Below are 15630 nucleotides of genomic sequence, written 5' to 3' on the forward strand. Positions count from 1 at the left end.
TGTATTCCCCTCTGAGCCACCTTAAGGTGGCTATGACACGGCTGTAGTGGGCAGCAGACTAAGGATCTCCACCAGAGACGGCAGAATCCAAACTCCCCTGTGATTTCCACTGCCCACCATTTTCTAAGGAGCTCTGCCCCATCTGCCCCACCCCACCCTTTTTTTAGCCTCATAGGCCCTTCATGCCCTGGCATTCCCTCTACAAAACACCCAGCCTCCTCAAAATAACCCACCTCCCCATGCCACGTTCTCAAAAAGGAGGAATTTATTTTTTCCCTGACACCACCTGGATCATGTTCTTACTCTTTCATGGGGTGCTCTGACTCTCGTCTGCTTTGGCAAACTCTCGTCGGGAGTGATCACAACTCAGCTTCCTGCCAGTGGGCCAGGAAAAAGATTCATTGAGCCAGGAGAGAGAACTAAATCTTCGGCCACTTTGCTTTCCTGAAAAATCCTGAGATTTGAACAAACCTATCTAGTCGCAGGGGTAGTAGAGTTGGAGGGGTGTTCCATGCATGGGCCAGGCTGGCATGTGGAACAGTAAGGGCTCTGAGGGTATGTCTGCACTGCAGTAAAAGACCTATGGCACATCCATCACTGACACATCAGCTGACTTAGGCTCAAGGGCTTGGGCTGCAGGGCTATAAAACTCCAGAAGGGGAGAGGGTCTCAGAGCCTAGGCTCCAGCCTGTGTGGCTACACTATTTTTAGTCCCACAGCTTGAGACCATGAGCCTGAGCCTACTGACCTGAGCTCTGAGACTTGGTGGTGTGGGGTTTTTTTTAATCAAAGTGTAGGTGTACTCTGGGGCTTGCACTGTTGCAGCGAGGGTGGGGACAGCAGGTGAGATGAGTAGAGCAGAGGCCTAGAGGGGAAAGGGTGGAAGTTTACATTCAACAGAGCAGATGTGGGAATTCAGCCCAGTGACTTGGAGGGGGCTGACTTGGGCTGGTCAGATAACGAAGTTGAGCTTGGAATGTGGCACTCAGAGTAGATGCGAGACTTGCAGGACACAAATTTCAGCACGCACCTTTAGTGCCTGAAATGTCCTGCCTCTCTTGGTTCTGTGTCTTTAACACATTTTTAACAAGTTTTTTGTGGCTAACTGCTCTAGAAAATAAATTCCTAGCTGCGAAGCCTTCGGTGTAACTATTGGCAGTGGCACTTAATATTGTAACTGGCATACCTCTGTGGTACTGAACCTTGAAAGAATTGGAACTTTGAACTTTTCGACTTATTAAGGTAAATTAGCTTGCAGAAGGGCTGGCAGTAAGGACTTTCCGCTTGGAAATGTGCAACGCATAGTTAGCTGTTTCAGTGTTAAGTGTACAAAATCCATTGTAATATCTACTTGGCATGCCCTCTCTTAGCTCAAAGGGCTGAGTAGCGTTTGATAGTCTGTAGTTCAAAAGGAATTATCTTGGGGCAGTTCTCTGGCTTATGCTATACAAAAGATCAGACTAGTTGATCGCAGTGGTCCCCTCTGGCCTTGGAATCTGGGAATCTACTAGGTAGGGATCCAGTACTGCAGATTTCTCTGTGTCATTAGGGCTCTGTCAGTCCCTGGTATCGCTATAGTTTATTTTCAAGTGTCAGCACAGCCTTCTGTAGGTGCATTTAGGTTTGGGGTACTTAACTAAAAGCTGACTTCACTGCCAACTTCTGTGGACTGTGTATCCCAGTAAATTCTCACTTACTCTATTGCCTTGCCCTGTCAAACAGTGTGAGAATTCATTGGGCACCTCTCACATATGTGGCGTTTTCATGTACTATTTGGACGGCCGAAGAGGTTTGTTAATGCAGAGCTCAGGTTGCCTGAGGAATGCTGCCTTGTACCCTTCCAGAATGTGGAGGAAAGCTAAACTTAAAACTTCTGAAAACCAGGAGCTACAAATGTAGCCCCTCGTTCAGGGTCTTGTCGGAAACGAGGCAACTACTGTTCTGCTTTTTAGTTGTTTGGCTGTGAATTTCCTTTGGTTTTCTCTTGAAGTGGTGGTGACAGTGAAGAGGTTATGACTATGGGGCACGTGTGGGGTTGGGGCATATGGGAGCCTCCTAATGGGCACATCTTGCTCTTTCTCAGCTACCAACGCTGCCCAGCCTCTCTGTGGTAGAACTAGAAGGGCTAGAGGGAGGAGGGAAAGTGGTGGTAGAGAGGCTATGAAGAGTACATCTACCAGCTAGAGACAGCAAGTGGCAGGAGAAACTTGGGACTCCATATTGGAGCCTAACATAGGGGTCCATGTTCTGCACACCCATATGAGGCTTGCAAAGGTGTGAAATGGCCCGCTCATCTCACTGGGTGTTCTCTCAGCTCTTTGTATCGATGTCACGTACTGAGCATACTTGGTTTTAATTTGCAGCACAGACCTAGTCAGTTTTTCATAGTGTTGCTCAGCAGGAGTCTGTAACCGTGAACTGGCACAGAACCAGTTTACCTTGGCTGGGCCTCATAACCACAGGCTGTAAGTCTGAAAAAGCAATGTGACTGAGAGAAACCAGTGAAAGCTTTTTCATTACAGAGCTGGCTGGCCATACAGCAAGCACAGTCCTCCTAGCAGATCTGTCAGCACTTCAGTTGAAGGCTTGGGGTGTGGGGCTTCTGTTATGTGATTAAGGAGGGCATTTGGCTGTGTCAGAAAGGATTGGGTAAAATGTCAGTGTTAATTCACTCCCCCTCTTTCTTCCATAGGATCTTCATCATCTGGGCCATCAGCAGTTGGTTCCGTCGTGGGCCGGCACCACAGGATCAGAGTAGCGCTGGTGGAGCACCCCGCGTTCCGAGCCGCAACCTTTTCCCTAAAGACACTTTAATGGTAATGGTGAAAGGAGCAGGCCTGTTAGCTGACCCAGGTTCTGAGCAGGGGTAGCCATTGCAACCGCATGGATATCAGACAGTTGTTACGGCCAATCTCAGAGGTAGGGCAAATATGGCTTCAGGCTGTGTCTGTATCATCCTGTCCTAGGAGGATAGTAATTGGGGCAGCGCACTAAGACTAGAACTCTGGGAAATGAACCCTGCACTGCACTGTGCTTAAGTCATGTCACTTCAGTGCCCCTACTTGGAAAATGATGCCATCTCCCAGGGGTGGGAAGACTGAATTAGTCAGTGTGCCTGACACAGGCCAAAATCCTCAAGATGCTCTAAAAGGGCAGTATGGGTCTCCTATGTTGCACAGAATTGCAGAATCCACCCTGTATCATAAACGTCTTCCAGAATCTCAGCTTTCCTTTAAAAAAAAAAAAAAAAAAAGGCTTCTAGTCCTTGTAGGTGTGAAAATAACCTTGAAAAAGCGAATGATGCAATAGAGGGGAGAGGACTAATTCTGGGAAGGGGGACATGGTAGGGAGACTGTTTCTAGGAAGCGTTCAGGAGGAAAGGGCTGTTTTGGTGGGCTGGAGGGGGGAGGTCATGCTTTGGTACATTTAACTTTGTGCAGCTGATGAATTCCAAAGGCAAGGGCAATTTTTTCAGTGTATTCTGATTGGAGTGAACTCAGCTGAGTTATGTGAGCCTAGTTCCAGGTCCCACTGGGATTTTGCCATAAATAGAATCTAGGGGTGGGGAGTTCATTTCCCTTTCTTCTGCTCCCAAGGGTGTCTCCAGTTCCCAGCCTGCTACCTAGTCACTGCTCCTCTCTCTCCATATTGGACTTCTCCCAGGGTAAAGGCCTCTTCCTGAGCAGCCTTGTTTCTTGGTGCTGAACGTTAACATAGAGGGAACCTAGCAACCCCTTCCTCTCCTGCACATAAACTAGCCCAGATACCTTCCTGTCTCTCTTGGGCATGGCCAGGAGGGAGCTACAGCTACTGGGATCGTCCCTGTGAGGGAAGTACAGTTTGAGTATGTGCACCTGAGAGGTGGTCACACAGCCAACAGGGCAAGCAGTGCAGCTGCTGCAGAGGGCTAGATGATGAGTTGAAGGGAGCAGCACTTGTAGGAACGCTGGGGAGCGGGAAAACCCAGGCCTGGCTCTCAGATGGGGAGTTGAAGTGGTACTCCTGAGGGCATTCTGTGCCCAAAAAAAAAAAAAAAAATTCTGCACACGATATTTTTAAATTCTACAAATTTTATTTGTCAAATGAATGTGGAGGCTCCAGCATGGCATTCGGGGCCACAGGCCACTGGTTGCATGGAGGTGGGCAATCTCTCTGCAACTCCCCCGTGACATGGACTCAATGGTGAGGCTGCACCCGACCCTGATGCAGCACAAGGACCATGGCTGCCCCAGAAATACCCAAGAGCCCTGCCCCTCTGTGCCAGGTGTGGGCAGGCAGGCTCAGCTTGGCAAGATCCAAGTGTGGAGGGGCTTAGCATGGGGGGGGGGTCCAGGTGTGGGTTGAGAGGGTTCGGTGTGGGGCAATCTGGGTATGGGCAGCTCAGTGGGAGATCTGGGTGAGGGGTGGATCTGGGTGCAAGGGTAATGGGACTCTGCAGGGGGGTCCAGGTGAAGGTAGTTGGAGTTCAGTGGGGGTGAGGGGTCTGGGGTGTGTGGAATAGAGCTCGGCAGAGGGGTCTGGATGTAAGTGGTTCAGTGTGGGGTCCAGATGCTGGGGGAGTGTGGCTCAGTGGAGTGGGGTTCTAGGTGTGTGAGTGGGGTGAGACTCGGAGGGAGGGTCTGGGTATGCAGGAGTCTGGATGGTTGGGTGGATGGGGGAGCATCTTCCCCATACTGTGATCCGTCCCCCTGCAGCTGACGAGCAGGTGGGTGCAAAAAGTATGTTGGGGGAGGTGTTTGCAGAGCTTCTTGAAGACTGGGGAGAAATCTGGGGGTGGGTCTGACCCAGCCCTGGAGGCTGTGCGGGGGAAGAGGAAGTCCTGTCCTGCCCAGCCGAGACTAGCAGCTGAGCCCAGCACAGGGTAGGAGCCACCAGCTGGGTCTTCCCCAGTCCTGCCCTCTGCCCTGCAGTGATTTACCTCTCTGCTGGCTTCCCTGGGCACCCAAAACATACTGCTGGGGAGGGTTACATGACCGCTCTTGTAGATTCCCTTTGCTTCCCCATCAGAAAGCAAAGGGAATTCAAGTCATTTTGGGATATGAATTCTGCACATGTGCAGTGGTGCAGAATTCCCCCAGGAGTAAAGTGGGAATGAGAAGAGACAGGTGAGGAAGAGGGAGAACATGTGGGGGTGAGGGAAATGAGTGAGAGGTTTAAAGGGAGGAAAAATGGGAGCCAGTGGAGAAATCTTGTCCTGAGTGTGCAAGGAACACCCTGGTCCTCAAACCATGGTTTTCTGGCTAGTGGTTTTGAGCCCTGAAATAACTTCCTTCCATTAACGGATAGGAGTCTGGAAGAGTTCTTTCCAATTCCTATCCATGGTGGGACGCAGAGAAGGATGTGGTAGGGAAACATTCTTCCCCCCAGCAATCAGCCAGGTGCTGGTTAGGAGACTTGGGGGCTCAGGCTCTGACGTTTGAACAGCTTGAGAAGGAGGGAAGTGAAAACAGAATTCTGGGAAATGAACCCTAACCTGCCACTGCCAGATTCCTGTGCTCTTTATTCGAGCAGCCCTGGAGCTGAAGTAGTGAAGGTTTGAAAGCTGGGCTAGCCCTTGCTAGGGAGCGGTGTCTTGCCTCTTTCCAGAGTACACTGGGTTTGGACATCACACACTGAGCACGTCCAGCAAAGTTTGTAACGCGTTCACCCAGCTGACTTTGCTCCCTGTGAGCTCCGTGCTTCTCACAGATCAGCACTTCCCAAATGGGTCTGTGCCAACAGGCTCTGCTGTGGGGCTGGAACACTGCAGGTTCACCGTTCTCTTCCGCTGACTGACCATGCATGTCACCCCGGTTTTGTGCAGCTGCACTCACTTCCTGCCCGCACATCATCCCCTCCTCCCTCATTTTCACACTGGGTAAACAGAGCACCAAGAGGACTTGTCAAAAGTCACATGGGAAACTTGTGGCAGACCAGTGTCAAGCTGCAGTCTTTGGTCTCCTAGACCTGTGCCTCTAACCATGGCCCCAAGTATTTGCCTCTTGCTGCAGAATTGGGCACAGATTCTCAGCTCTCATTTTTTTTTAAATGTATGTTTCTAATCGTATAACCTTAAAACTGAGACAAGGAGAAACTGCCTCTGTGATGCCAGTGCAGGGCTGCAGAGAGCCAACGAAATAGCTCTAAGGTGTGAATCCCCATTCACTCAGGACCCTATGGACTCCACGGTTCTGCACCTGCAAACATAGCATGTTTCCAAGACGTTGCAGAGTTGGTTTTGCTGTGACTGAGTGCTGATGTTTTGTCCTGTCTCCCTGCTCTGTTGGATCCTGTCTGCACCCACCTTTTGCTCTGCAGCATTCCCCACGAGTGGAGAGTTGACTGGATTCCAGCATGTGTTCCCTGCACTGCTCCATGGGACCAAGCTGTAGGGATCAGATGCAAGAGTTGGGGGCTAGTTGGCAACAGGGAAGCTGGAAGTACAGATGGTGACCAGGGCTATCTGGAGAATGGTTCAGCAGCTGAGACCCAGGGAGATGAGACAGTGAAGCTGACTCTGTTCTCTTCTGCCTGCATGTTTGCCATGGGGGTTGTCCCAGTTTGACATTGAATATGTGGTGCCCTGCCCCTAACCCTCTACTCCACGATGCAGCTGAAGCAAGGTGCTCATTCATTGTCTCCCTTTTTTTTAACTTTAAAAGGGACCAGATAACACTAGTGCATTTCCCGCTGTAGGTTGGCTCTCGCGTTTTGAAGTCTGTTGTTGGACAGTGTCATAAGCATGTAGATTTGCAGCAGTTCTTCTGAGTGGCACTGTGGCCTCAGAGCATAGATGGATTTGTCACATCACAGAACTTATTACACGTTCTCTATCTTAGGCCTTGTCTACACTAGAATTTTACATCGGTGTGGCTAAGTGTCTTGGGGTGTGACAAATCCACACCCTGAGAGGCATAGCTATACCAACATAAGGCTATGTCTACACTAGCACTCTCGTTGCTAAAACTTTTGCTGCTGAGGGTGTGTAAAAACACCCCCAAAGAACAAAAGTTTTAACAACAAAAAGAGCTGGTATGGACAGCGCTACTCCCGGTGACGAAGCTGCTGCCCCTCGTTATGGGTGGTTTTATTTTGTCACCGAGAGAGCACTCTCACGATGATAAAGAACAGCCACACAGCGCATCTGGCAACGGCACGGCTGCAGCAGCCCAGCTGTGCCATTGTAAGGTGTGCTGTGTAGACGTAGCCTAACTCCAGTGTAGACAGCACCCTGTTGATGGAAGAATTCTAGCCTAAATACCACCTCTTGGGGGAAGTGGATTGCATGCACCGATGGAAGAATCCCTCCCGTCAGTGAAGATAGCATCTACACTGAAGTGCTTTATGTAAAAACCCTTAAGGCTTGTCTACTTAGGAAAGTGTTTGCAGTTGTACAGCTATAATTAAACCAGTGTAACTATACCCATGTAACTCCCTGTGCAGACACTCTTATTCCAGAATAAGAGTGGTTTTTTCAGTTTAGTTTAAACCCTTTCCCAAGCAACATAAGCTAAATTAAAAAAGGCCCTGCTCTATGGGACTATGAATGTGTCTGCACAGGGAGTAATACTGGTATAACTATAGCTGTTTGTATTCAGACCTTAGCTTATACTGGTATAACTTTTCCATGTAGATAAGCCCTTAGTGATTGCATAGCTAACCTGCTCAGTTTACAGATATAGAGCTATTTTCCTTGCAAACTCATCATGGGATCTGAGAGTCAAGCTGGGGTCTTTCTGGCTCAGCAATAAAGATTGTACAGTCAAGTAAACTTTTGCAACCATGTTGCCCTGCGTGGATCACATAGCTATGACAGAGGCTAACTGCCAAGTCCTGCCATGCAGCTAAAGATCCTGATGACACATGAGCCTCAACAGACTCCCGGTTCCCCTCTCATTCCTGTGCTGCCTCTGCATGGTTAACAGGAGTCAAAAGCAGGAGAAACTTACGTTAGCCAGCAGTGCTAACTCTTTTGTCTTGTGAGCCATCTGCTGAGTCAAAAGGGACCACTTGTCAGAGCAGAACCGCACTTCACAGGTAAGTAAAACAGCATTTCAGTTGGAGTTCCATCCGGGATGACTGTCCGCTCCTGGGAGTATCCCCTTTCACACACCCTCCCTTTGCTATTTTGATGTCACCATCATGCTGAACTGCCTGCCAGAAGCAACCCTCCTCTCTTCTCCCTGCAGGATCTTCATGTTTATATCTCAGAGCATGAGCACTTTACAGATTTTAATGTCACCTCAGCACTGTTTTGGGAGCAACGGGACCTTGTCTATGGTGACTGGACCGGTGGTGAGAATGCAGATGGGTGCTATGAACGCTATGCAGAGTTAGACATTCCTGAGGTTAGTACATAACTGTGATTTCTCTCTTTCTAGGTGGTTTTTCTCCTGACGCTGCATATTGGGCCATAGAATGGAGCACTGACTTGGAGATGAGTTTTTTTTCTCCCTTTTTTTGCTCTGTCCTCCTCCTTTTAAAGCCTTAGATGAAATGCTTAGGCTAAGGCTTTGCAGGCTTTCCCTCTGCAGCCTTCAGGGATCTTATGGAGTGACTGAACTTTCCATAAGTAAGGTGTAGCTGGCATTGTATTGCAGGCCTGAGTTTCACTCTCCTGATTTGGCTAGCAATAAACTCCCCTGCCTGCAGTGTCCTTTCTGTCCTTGTGTTCCAGAGCAGGAGTCAGATGCTGAGGTGTACCTGCACAAAGCATTGGTCAGCTTGCAAAACCAGCCCCATTTTCTTATTTGCAAATGGGTGCTGTCTTTGGGTGGTGGCGAGCTGCTGCTCTGCCAGTAATGGTGAAGTCTAGAACATTACCTAGGGAGGTGGTTTTTAAGGTCAGGATTGACAAAGCCCTGGCTGGGATGATTTAGTTGGGAATTGATCCTGCTTTGAGCAGGAGGTTGGACTAGGTGACTTCATGAGGTCCCTTCCAACCCTGATAGTCTATGATTCTGTGATCTTCTTTTATTCAAACCCAGCCATCTCTCTCTGCCCATATGAATAAAACTCTCACCCAGGCCCCTCATGTCCCATCCTGACTCTGGCTCCTTGCTACCTCTGGCCTGTTCAAAATGCCGCTGTTCAGATAAGTGTTCCTGGTACATCAGTTGGACTATATTACTCTCCCTCTTCCATTTGCTCCGCTAGCTCCCCCTTTCACCTTCTGTCAGATTTCAGCTGCATACTATCACTCTTCAGGGCCCTCCTCCTAGCTGTTACTGTTTGCTAGCAAGTGGTCTCCTGCCGCTCCTCCTGCAGTGTCTGCCTCAATAGCCTGCCTGCCTGTAGCTCCCTTAGTGCTTGCTTCTGGGCCATAAGCAGGCATGGATCATCATCTCTAAATTAGTCTGTAAAGCCACTGCCCAATCTTTCTCCAGACCCCTCCTAAAAATCTGCTGCTGCAAGACATTCACCACTGCAATGGCAGACAAATGGCCCTTGGGGATTACCAAGGCCTGGCTTGGTTGTCTTTTACTTTTTAATCTTATAAACATTTAAAAAAAAAAAAACCAAAGTTACTTGGAGCCACTGAGTGGGCTGGGCTGGACTGGGCTTTGGGTAGAGCCAAAGATAAGATGTGGTGGGGCCATGTGATTCCATCGCTGTTCTCAACTTCTCACCCACATTCTCTTTTTTTATGCTCACTTGGTCTTGTCTGCTATTAAGCTGCACGTTTTTCAAACCATCCATGTCTGAACGGCTCCCACGCGATAGGGCTTCATCTCCCTCAGGCCCCATGGTGTTACTGTAATACAGAACAGTCTTATTGATCTGTCACAGGTTCATCTTTTGAGTAACCCCAAAAGCTTTAATACTTTGCAGCCTCTGTATGGTTAAAAGTGAGCTCCTGCCTTTCTTATAGCCACATAGTGCATGGGAAACCTTCTTTAGCCATTCATGATTAGACAAATAGCATTCCAAGAGCAGCCATTCCCAGTGTTCATACGTATTATGCACAGAGCTAATTTATGGGCAAGGCTGTCTTTTGTTCCAGGTTTGTACAGCACCTTGCGCAACAGGGTCCTGGTCCATGACTGGGGCTCCTTGGCTCTGTAGTAATATAAATAAACAGCAGACTGGAGTAGGGGGGCGTGGCACTTTCCTGGAAAGAGCAACGATTGGTGATGAAGCTTTATGTTTAGAATTGTAGAGATCTGTAAATCTAGTTATAAAACCAGCTGTCATGATGTTCCCCTCGTACAGATTGTATGTATTAAGCCTTTTCATTGCACAGGGAGTAGCCATATCACTTTGGATTGGCTAGTGGACTCACTGGAGCATAACGGACACTATTAGTGCATCCAGAAGAGGAAGGCAATGTGTCTTGACCAGGACCAGAACACTTCTTGATGCTTGCTGCTCTGCATAGCCTAGGCAATGTCGTTCCTGGTTTTCCAGTGCAGGGAATGACGAGGCTAACCGTCCTGTTGGTGTGTGTGATTTCAGAGTGTGCAGCATAATGGCTCCATGTATGTCCATGTGTTTTTTACGAAGAGTGGCTTCCATCCGGATCCCAAACAGAAGAACTTGTACAGAAGACTTGCTACGGTTCACACATCACGAAGTAAGACAGCTCGTGCTGGCATGAGTGGTGGGGTTCAACAATGTTTGATTTCCTTCTCTTGAAGCATCAGGGATGGTCATGGCTGGAGATGGGACGTTGACTGGGGTGGGCCAGGGCTCTGAGGTGGCACCGAGCATTCTTTCTCAGGTGCTGGGCTGGCTGGTTTTTGCTCACGTGCTCAGGGTTGAACTGGTTGCCATACATGGGGTTGGGAAGGAATTTTCCCCCTGGTCAGTGTAGCAGGGATCTTGGGGTTTTTCGTCTTCTGCAACAGTGGGTGCTGGTCACTTGCCAAGATTATCTGGGTGTATCTCACATAATCATTTCCCTGCAATTGTGGGGTTCTTGGGCACTGGTGCCTCTCGGTCCCTTCTGTTCTCTGCCTGTGGCATGAAATAGTCTAGTCTCCTGTGAGCTGTAATGCTTAGATCTAATGTTGGTTGTTGAGTTTACTGTGTGTTTGCTGGTACAGTTGGTGGCCTGTGATATATAGGAGGTCAGACTCTGAGGTGGCGGTCCCCAATGTTCCCTCTAACTTATTCTGTCCATGTGCAGAATAAATGTTGTGTACCAAGGTATGTGTGGATGTGCACCACCAGTAGAAACAAAAAACCTAAAGACAATCTGTATATATTTTTAAAAAGTTTCCATAGGGATAATTACTCCACTAGGACAGGTTAGGCACTAGAGCTAGGGAGAGGAGGCGGCGCCCTAATCCCGCAGGAAGGGCTGCTCCCCAGTGGTCTCGCAGAGCTAGGGAGAGAAGGCAGCGCCCTAATCCCGCAGGAACGGTCGCTCCCCAGTGGTCTCTCAGAGCTAGGGAGAGAAGGCGGTGCCCTAATCCCGCAGGAAGGGCCGCTCCCCAGAGGGCTCTACTCAAACTCACTACTCAAAGAATCAAATTTAAAGAGGAATAAAAATTTTGAAATGTATAAACCAGTCAAAACACTAAAATAACGCACTTTGAAAGAATAAAATTACAGAGAATACGTGTGCGTTGCAGGAAGTACCAAGGAGTAACAGCAGTAATAATATAAGTATGTGTTGGGAGGTGTGTGTGTGTGCTGGCTGCTGGGGAAAACCATGCACCGTCTCTTTAAGACACACACGGAAAGCTCTCCTGCTCTGTCATGAGCCCTGTTGTCTCCCGTCCCTGGCTCTGCAGAGATGGGGTACATGGGGATGTGGGGGGGAGAGAGTGTGTGAGTTGGCTGCCGGGGAAATCAGCGTTGGGGGAGGGGCACCTGAACACATGCAGCTGGCTGTGGGGACTCTGCTAGTCAGCTGGGCGGCCCTTGAATCTCTCCCATGCAGCCGCCCACGTGTGCAGTTTATAGGGAATACAGATGGTGCCTTCTGGCTAGGGTGACCAGACGATAAGTGAGAAAAATCAAGGGGATAATAGGCGCCTATATAAGAAAAAGGCCCAAATATCGGGACTGTCCCTATCAAATCGGGACATCTGGTCACCCTACTTCTGGCCTTAAACTCCATGACCGTCTGATTATGTACATAGTGCTTGAGCTGTGTGTGATAACTGGTGTCATAGTACAGAAGTGTTCTAATACTGGAAGAACTAACTGAGAGGCTACCATAGTGCTGTGTTGGTGACATGTACCCTTTGTGTGGCAAGCTGTAGTGTGATTCTACCGCAGTGGCTCTCAAACTTACTTGATCATGCCCCCTTCTTTTTGTCTTAGTAGGACCACTACTGTTATGTCCTGTACAACACAGGCCAGTGAACTTTCCCAACGTTATTCCTTTTGAAGTAGAAAATCTCTTACTTTCAAAAATATTCAACCTTGATTTTAAAAATTCCCAGTGATGGAGAATGTACCATGACCCTTTGTTAGTTGTTCCAATGGATAATTATCCTCACCATTAAAAAATGTATAGCTTCTTTCCAATCTGAATTTTTCTAACTTCAACTTCCAGACATTGGATTAGGGTGACCAGATGAGAGACATGAAATATCGGGACATGGGGGGGCGCCGGTGGAACAAAATTAAAAGAAAAAAAGAGCCGCTGGAGCATAGGAAGAATTGGTGGGGGCTGAGCACCCACCGACAGCTCCCCGCCCCCCACCACACTAGCTCATCTCCGCCTCCCCTGAGCATCCTGCTTCTCCCCCCTCTCTCCCAGTGCTTGCGCCGCCATACAGCTGATTTGCGCAAGCCTGGGAGGGAGGTGGGTGGAGGAGGAATGTGGAGTGCTTGGGGAAGAGGCGGGACCAGGGCGGGGATTTGAAGAGGGATCCAATGGGGCAGGGAGGGGGCAGAGTCAGGGTGGGGCCGGGGCTGAGTTGGGGGCATGAGCCCCCTCCGCCTGCGCACCGGAGTGCAAAACATTGGGATAATTTGCCCTGGCAGCTGAACAAACAAGTAAATATTGATCATGTTAGACTGCTAGACTGAAAAGCTCATTATCAAATATTTGTTTCCCAGGTAGGTTCTGTAATCCAGTCACCCCTTAATCTTTTCTTTGTTAAGCTGAATAGTGAGCTCCTTGAGTTTGTCACTGAAAGGCAAGTTTTCTAATACTTTAATCATTTTCGTGGCTCTTTTCTGACCTCTCTCCAATTTATCAATCTCTTTCTTGAATTGTGGGCACCAGAACTGGACACACTATTCCAGCAGTGGTCACACCAGTTGGAAATACAGAGGCAAAAGAACCTCTCTACTTGTACTTGACTTTCCCTTGTTTGTGCATCCCAGGGCTGGAGCCAGGACTATGCACCACGGTTGTGGGCTGGAGCGGGGGCTCTGTGCCTCCCTGTGGCGGAGGGGTTCCCCCCCATGGGGCTCCAGCAATCATTCCTCTGCACACTCCCATTCCCTCCCCCCAGTTATTTTTAGTAAAGTCACAAGGTTTTCATGGATTCTCCATCACTGACTCTCTTAAAATCAAGATTGGAATTAATTCAAGGGCCTTTTACGGTCTGACTAGAGATCGTTGGTCCCTTCTGGCTTTAAACTCTGTCTCTGTTTTTATTATATAAATTTGAATAAATGCCCTTTGGAAAGGGACACGTTTGTGTGTTTAAAACAAACAGATGGGCATGAACAGACCTAGGAGTTGGTTTCTGGAGAACGATAAGTGAAATTTATTTCTGAGAAGTCGTGAAGAAGTTTGGGGTGATCCTAGAGAGTTACAGAAGAGCAATGTGCTATGAATCAGAAGTGAGTGGGTGCAATTTTATGTTGGAAAGGGAGTGTGTTGTGCTGCGTAGGATGGGAATGTGGCTCTCTTTTGTCATGTAACATGAAGCTAGGTAGAATGTCATCTGAGCATAATCTCAGTGAGGTTTATAGAAATCTCTCCAACATTGCTTTTGCAGAGACCATCTTTGAAATATGCAAGGCTGCTACTGAGATAAAGCCAAACACTTTTATTAGAAATAAGGCACAAATTTAACAGTGAGGTGATTAACCATGGGTGCAAACTGCCAAGGGAAGGGGCAGATTCTCCAGCTGATTGCCTTTCTGGAAGGTATACTTTAGCCGGACAAACCGTTGGGCTCGATGCCGGAGTAACTAGGTGAAGTCCTGTGTTATACAGGGAGTCAGAGGATTTCCGTATGAGGAGAGATTAATAAGACTGGCACTTCTTAGCTCGGAAAAGAGACGACTAAGGGGGATATGATTCAGGTCTATAAAATCAAGATTGGTGTGGAGAAAGTTAAATAAGGAAGTGTTGTTTACTGTTTCTTATAACACAAGACCCAGGGGTCACCAAATGAAATTAATAGGCAGCGGGTTTAAAATAAACAAAAGGAAGTATATTTTTCACACAACCTAGTCAGTTTGTGGAACTCTTTGCCGGAGGATGTTGTGAAGGCCAAGACTATAACAGGGTTCAAATGGCTATTAGCCAGGATCGGCAGGGTTGGTGTCCCTAGCCTCTGTTTGACATAAGCTGGGAATAGATGATGGGATGGATTACTTGATGGTTCTCTGTTCTGTTCATTTCCTGGCATTGGTCACTGTTGGAAGACAGGATACTGGGCTAGATGAACCTTTAGTCTGATGCAGTATGCCCATTCTTATGTTCTTAAGAAGCTATTCTGTCTCCATTGGATGCTTTTCTTATATTAATTTACTGTGAGCCTTGAACAGGGTTTTTAAATATTTGTATACATTTAAAGCAGGTGTTCTCAAACTGGGTGTCATGACCCCACAGGCGGTCACAAGGTTATTATGTGGAGGGGGGCGGTCACGAGATGTCCAGTTTGAATGAAGGATGTTCAGGAAGTTCCAAGGACTGATGCTTTTCATTCACCTGGTCAGTGGTCCACTTTGTCCCAAATCATGAGCTCAGGAGAAGCAGGGAGATGCTGCTTAAAGTGGATCTGTTTTGGGCGGCTGCCTCCTGCAGAATGTGTTACTGATAAGTGGAAGAATTCAGCATTACTCACCTTTGCCTGCCTGTCTCTTTCCTTCTAGTGATAAATAAATATAAACGTCGACGGTTCCAGAAAACCAAGAATCTTCTGACAGGGGAGACAGAAGCAGATCCAGAAATGATAAAGGTATCTAACTGCTTTCCTTATTCAGCAAGGCCCTGGCTTCTCTCTCACCTCTGCTTCCACACCCAGGTGCGCCTTTGCTTGGAGAGAAGTTTAGGCTTTGCTGCACTCAGGTACTAACTTCCACTTCAAGAGAGAATAGGATGAATGGTCAGGATCTCTGCTGGGGTGGGGTGTTGGAGCGATTACACTGGCCTACAGCATTTCCCAGAGAGGCTGTGAAGCAAATTGACTTGTAAAACACATGGTAAAGACATTTCAAAGTACATCTTAACTCCCTAGCACAACTTGGACATCTACAGAATTTCCTGTATCCCAGGTATCGTTGCCCTGGGAATAGCTGCTTTGCTACAAGTGGATTGATAATTTAAATTAAGAAATCAGATTTTTTTATCATCCGTGTATCCCTTTGTTTGCTGTGGGTTAATGCTTTTCCCAAACAGTGGGAAGTAGAAGTTGGACTCAGCAGTGAATAAGTCCAAAATGTTCCGTAGATGTTTGTTGGTTCACCCTCCTTGATCCTTGGTACTGCGGAGATGTTTCTGTGGAATTC

The 15630-nt window shown here is 48.1% G+C and overlaps 1 protein-coding gene across 2 annotated transcripts in view; it reads left to right on the plus strand.

Annotated features, from left to right (window-relative positions):
- The window catches only part of CLPTM1 (CLPTM1 regulator of GABA type A receptor forward trafficking), a 40542-nt gene that overhangs the window by 10467 nt on the left and 14445 nt on the right, over nucleotides 1–15630 (plus strand). For both annotated transcript variants that reach the window (XM_050927795.1, XM_050927796.1), the window contains exons 3-6: nucleotides 2693–2816; nucleotides 8169–8327; nucleotides 10435–10552; nucleotides 14995–15080. In XM_050927795.1, the coding sequence (XP_050783752.1) occupies nucleotides 2693–2816; nucleotides 8169–8327; nucleotides 10435–10552; nucleotides 14995–15080 (487 nt within the window). The remainder of the gene's footprint in view (nucleotides 1–2692; nucleotides 2817–8168; nucleotides 8328–10434; nucleotides 10553–14994; nucleotides 15081–15630) is intronic.

The sequence above is a fragment of the Gopherus flavomarginatus genome, chromosome 18 (assembly GCF_025201925.1).
Source record: "Gopherus flavomarginatus isolate rGopFla2 chromosome 18, rGopFla2.mat.asm, whole genome shotgun sequence".
Taxonomy (NCBI): domain Eukaryota; kingdom Metazoa; phylum Chordata; order Testudines; family Testudinidae; genus Gopherus; species Gopherus flavomarginatus.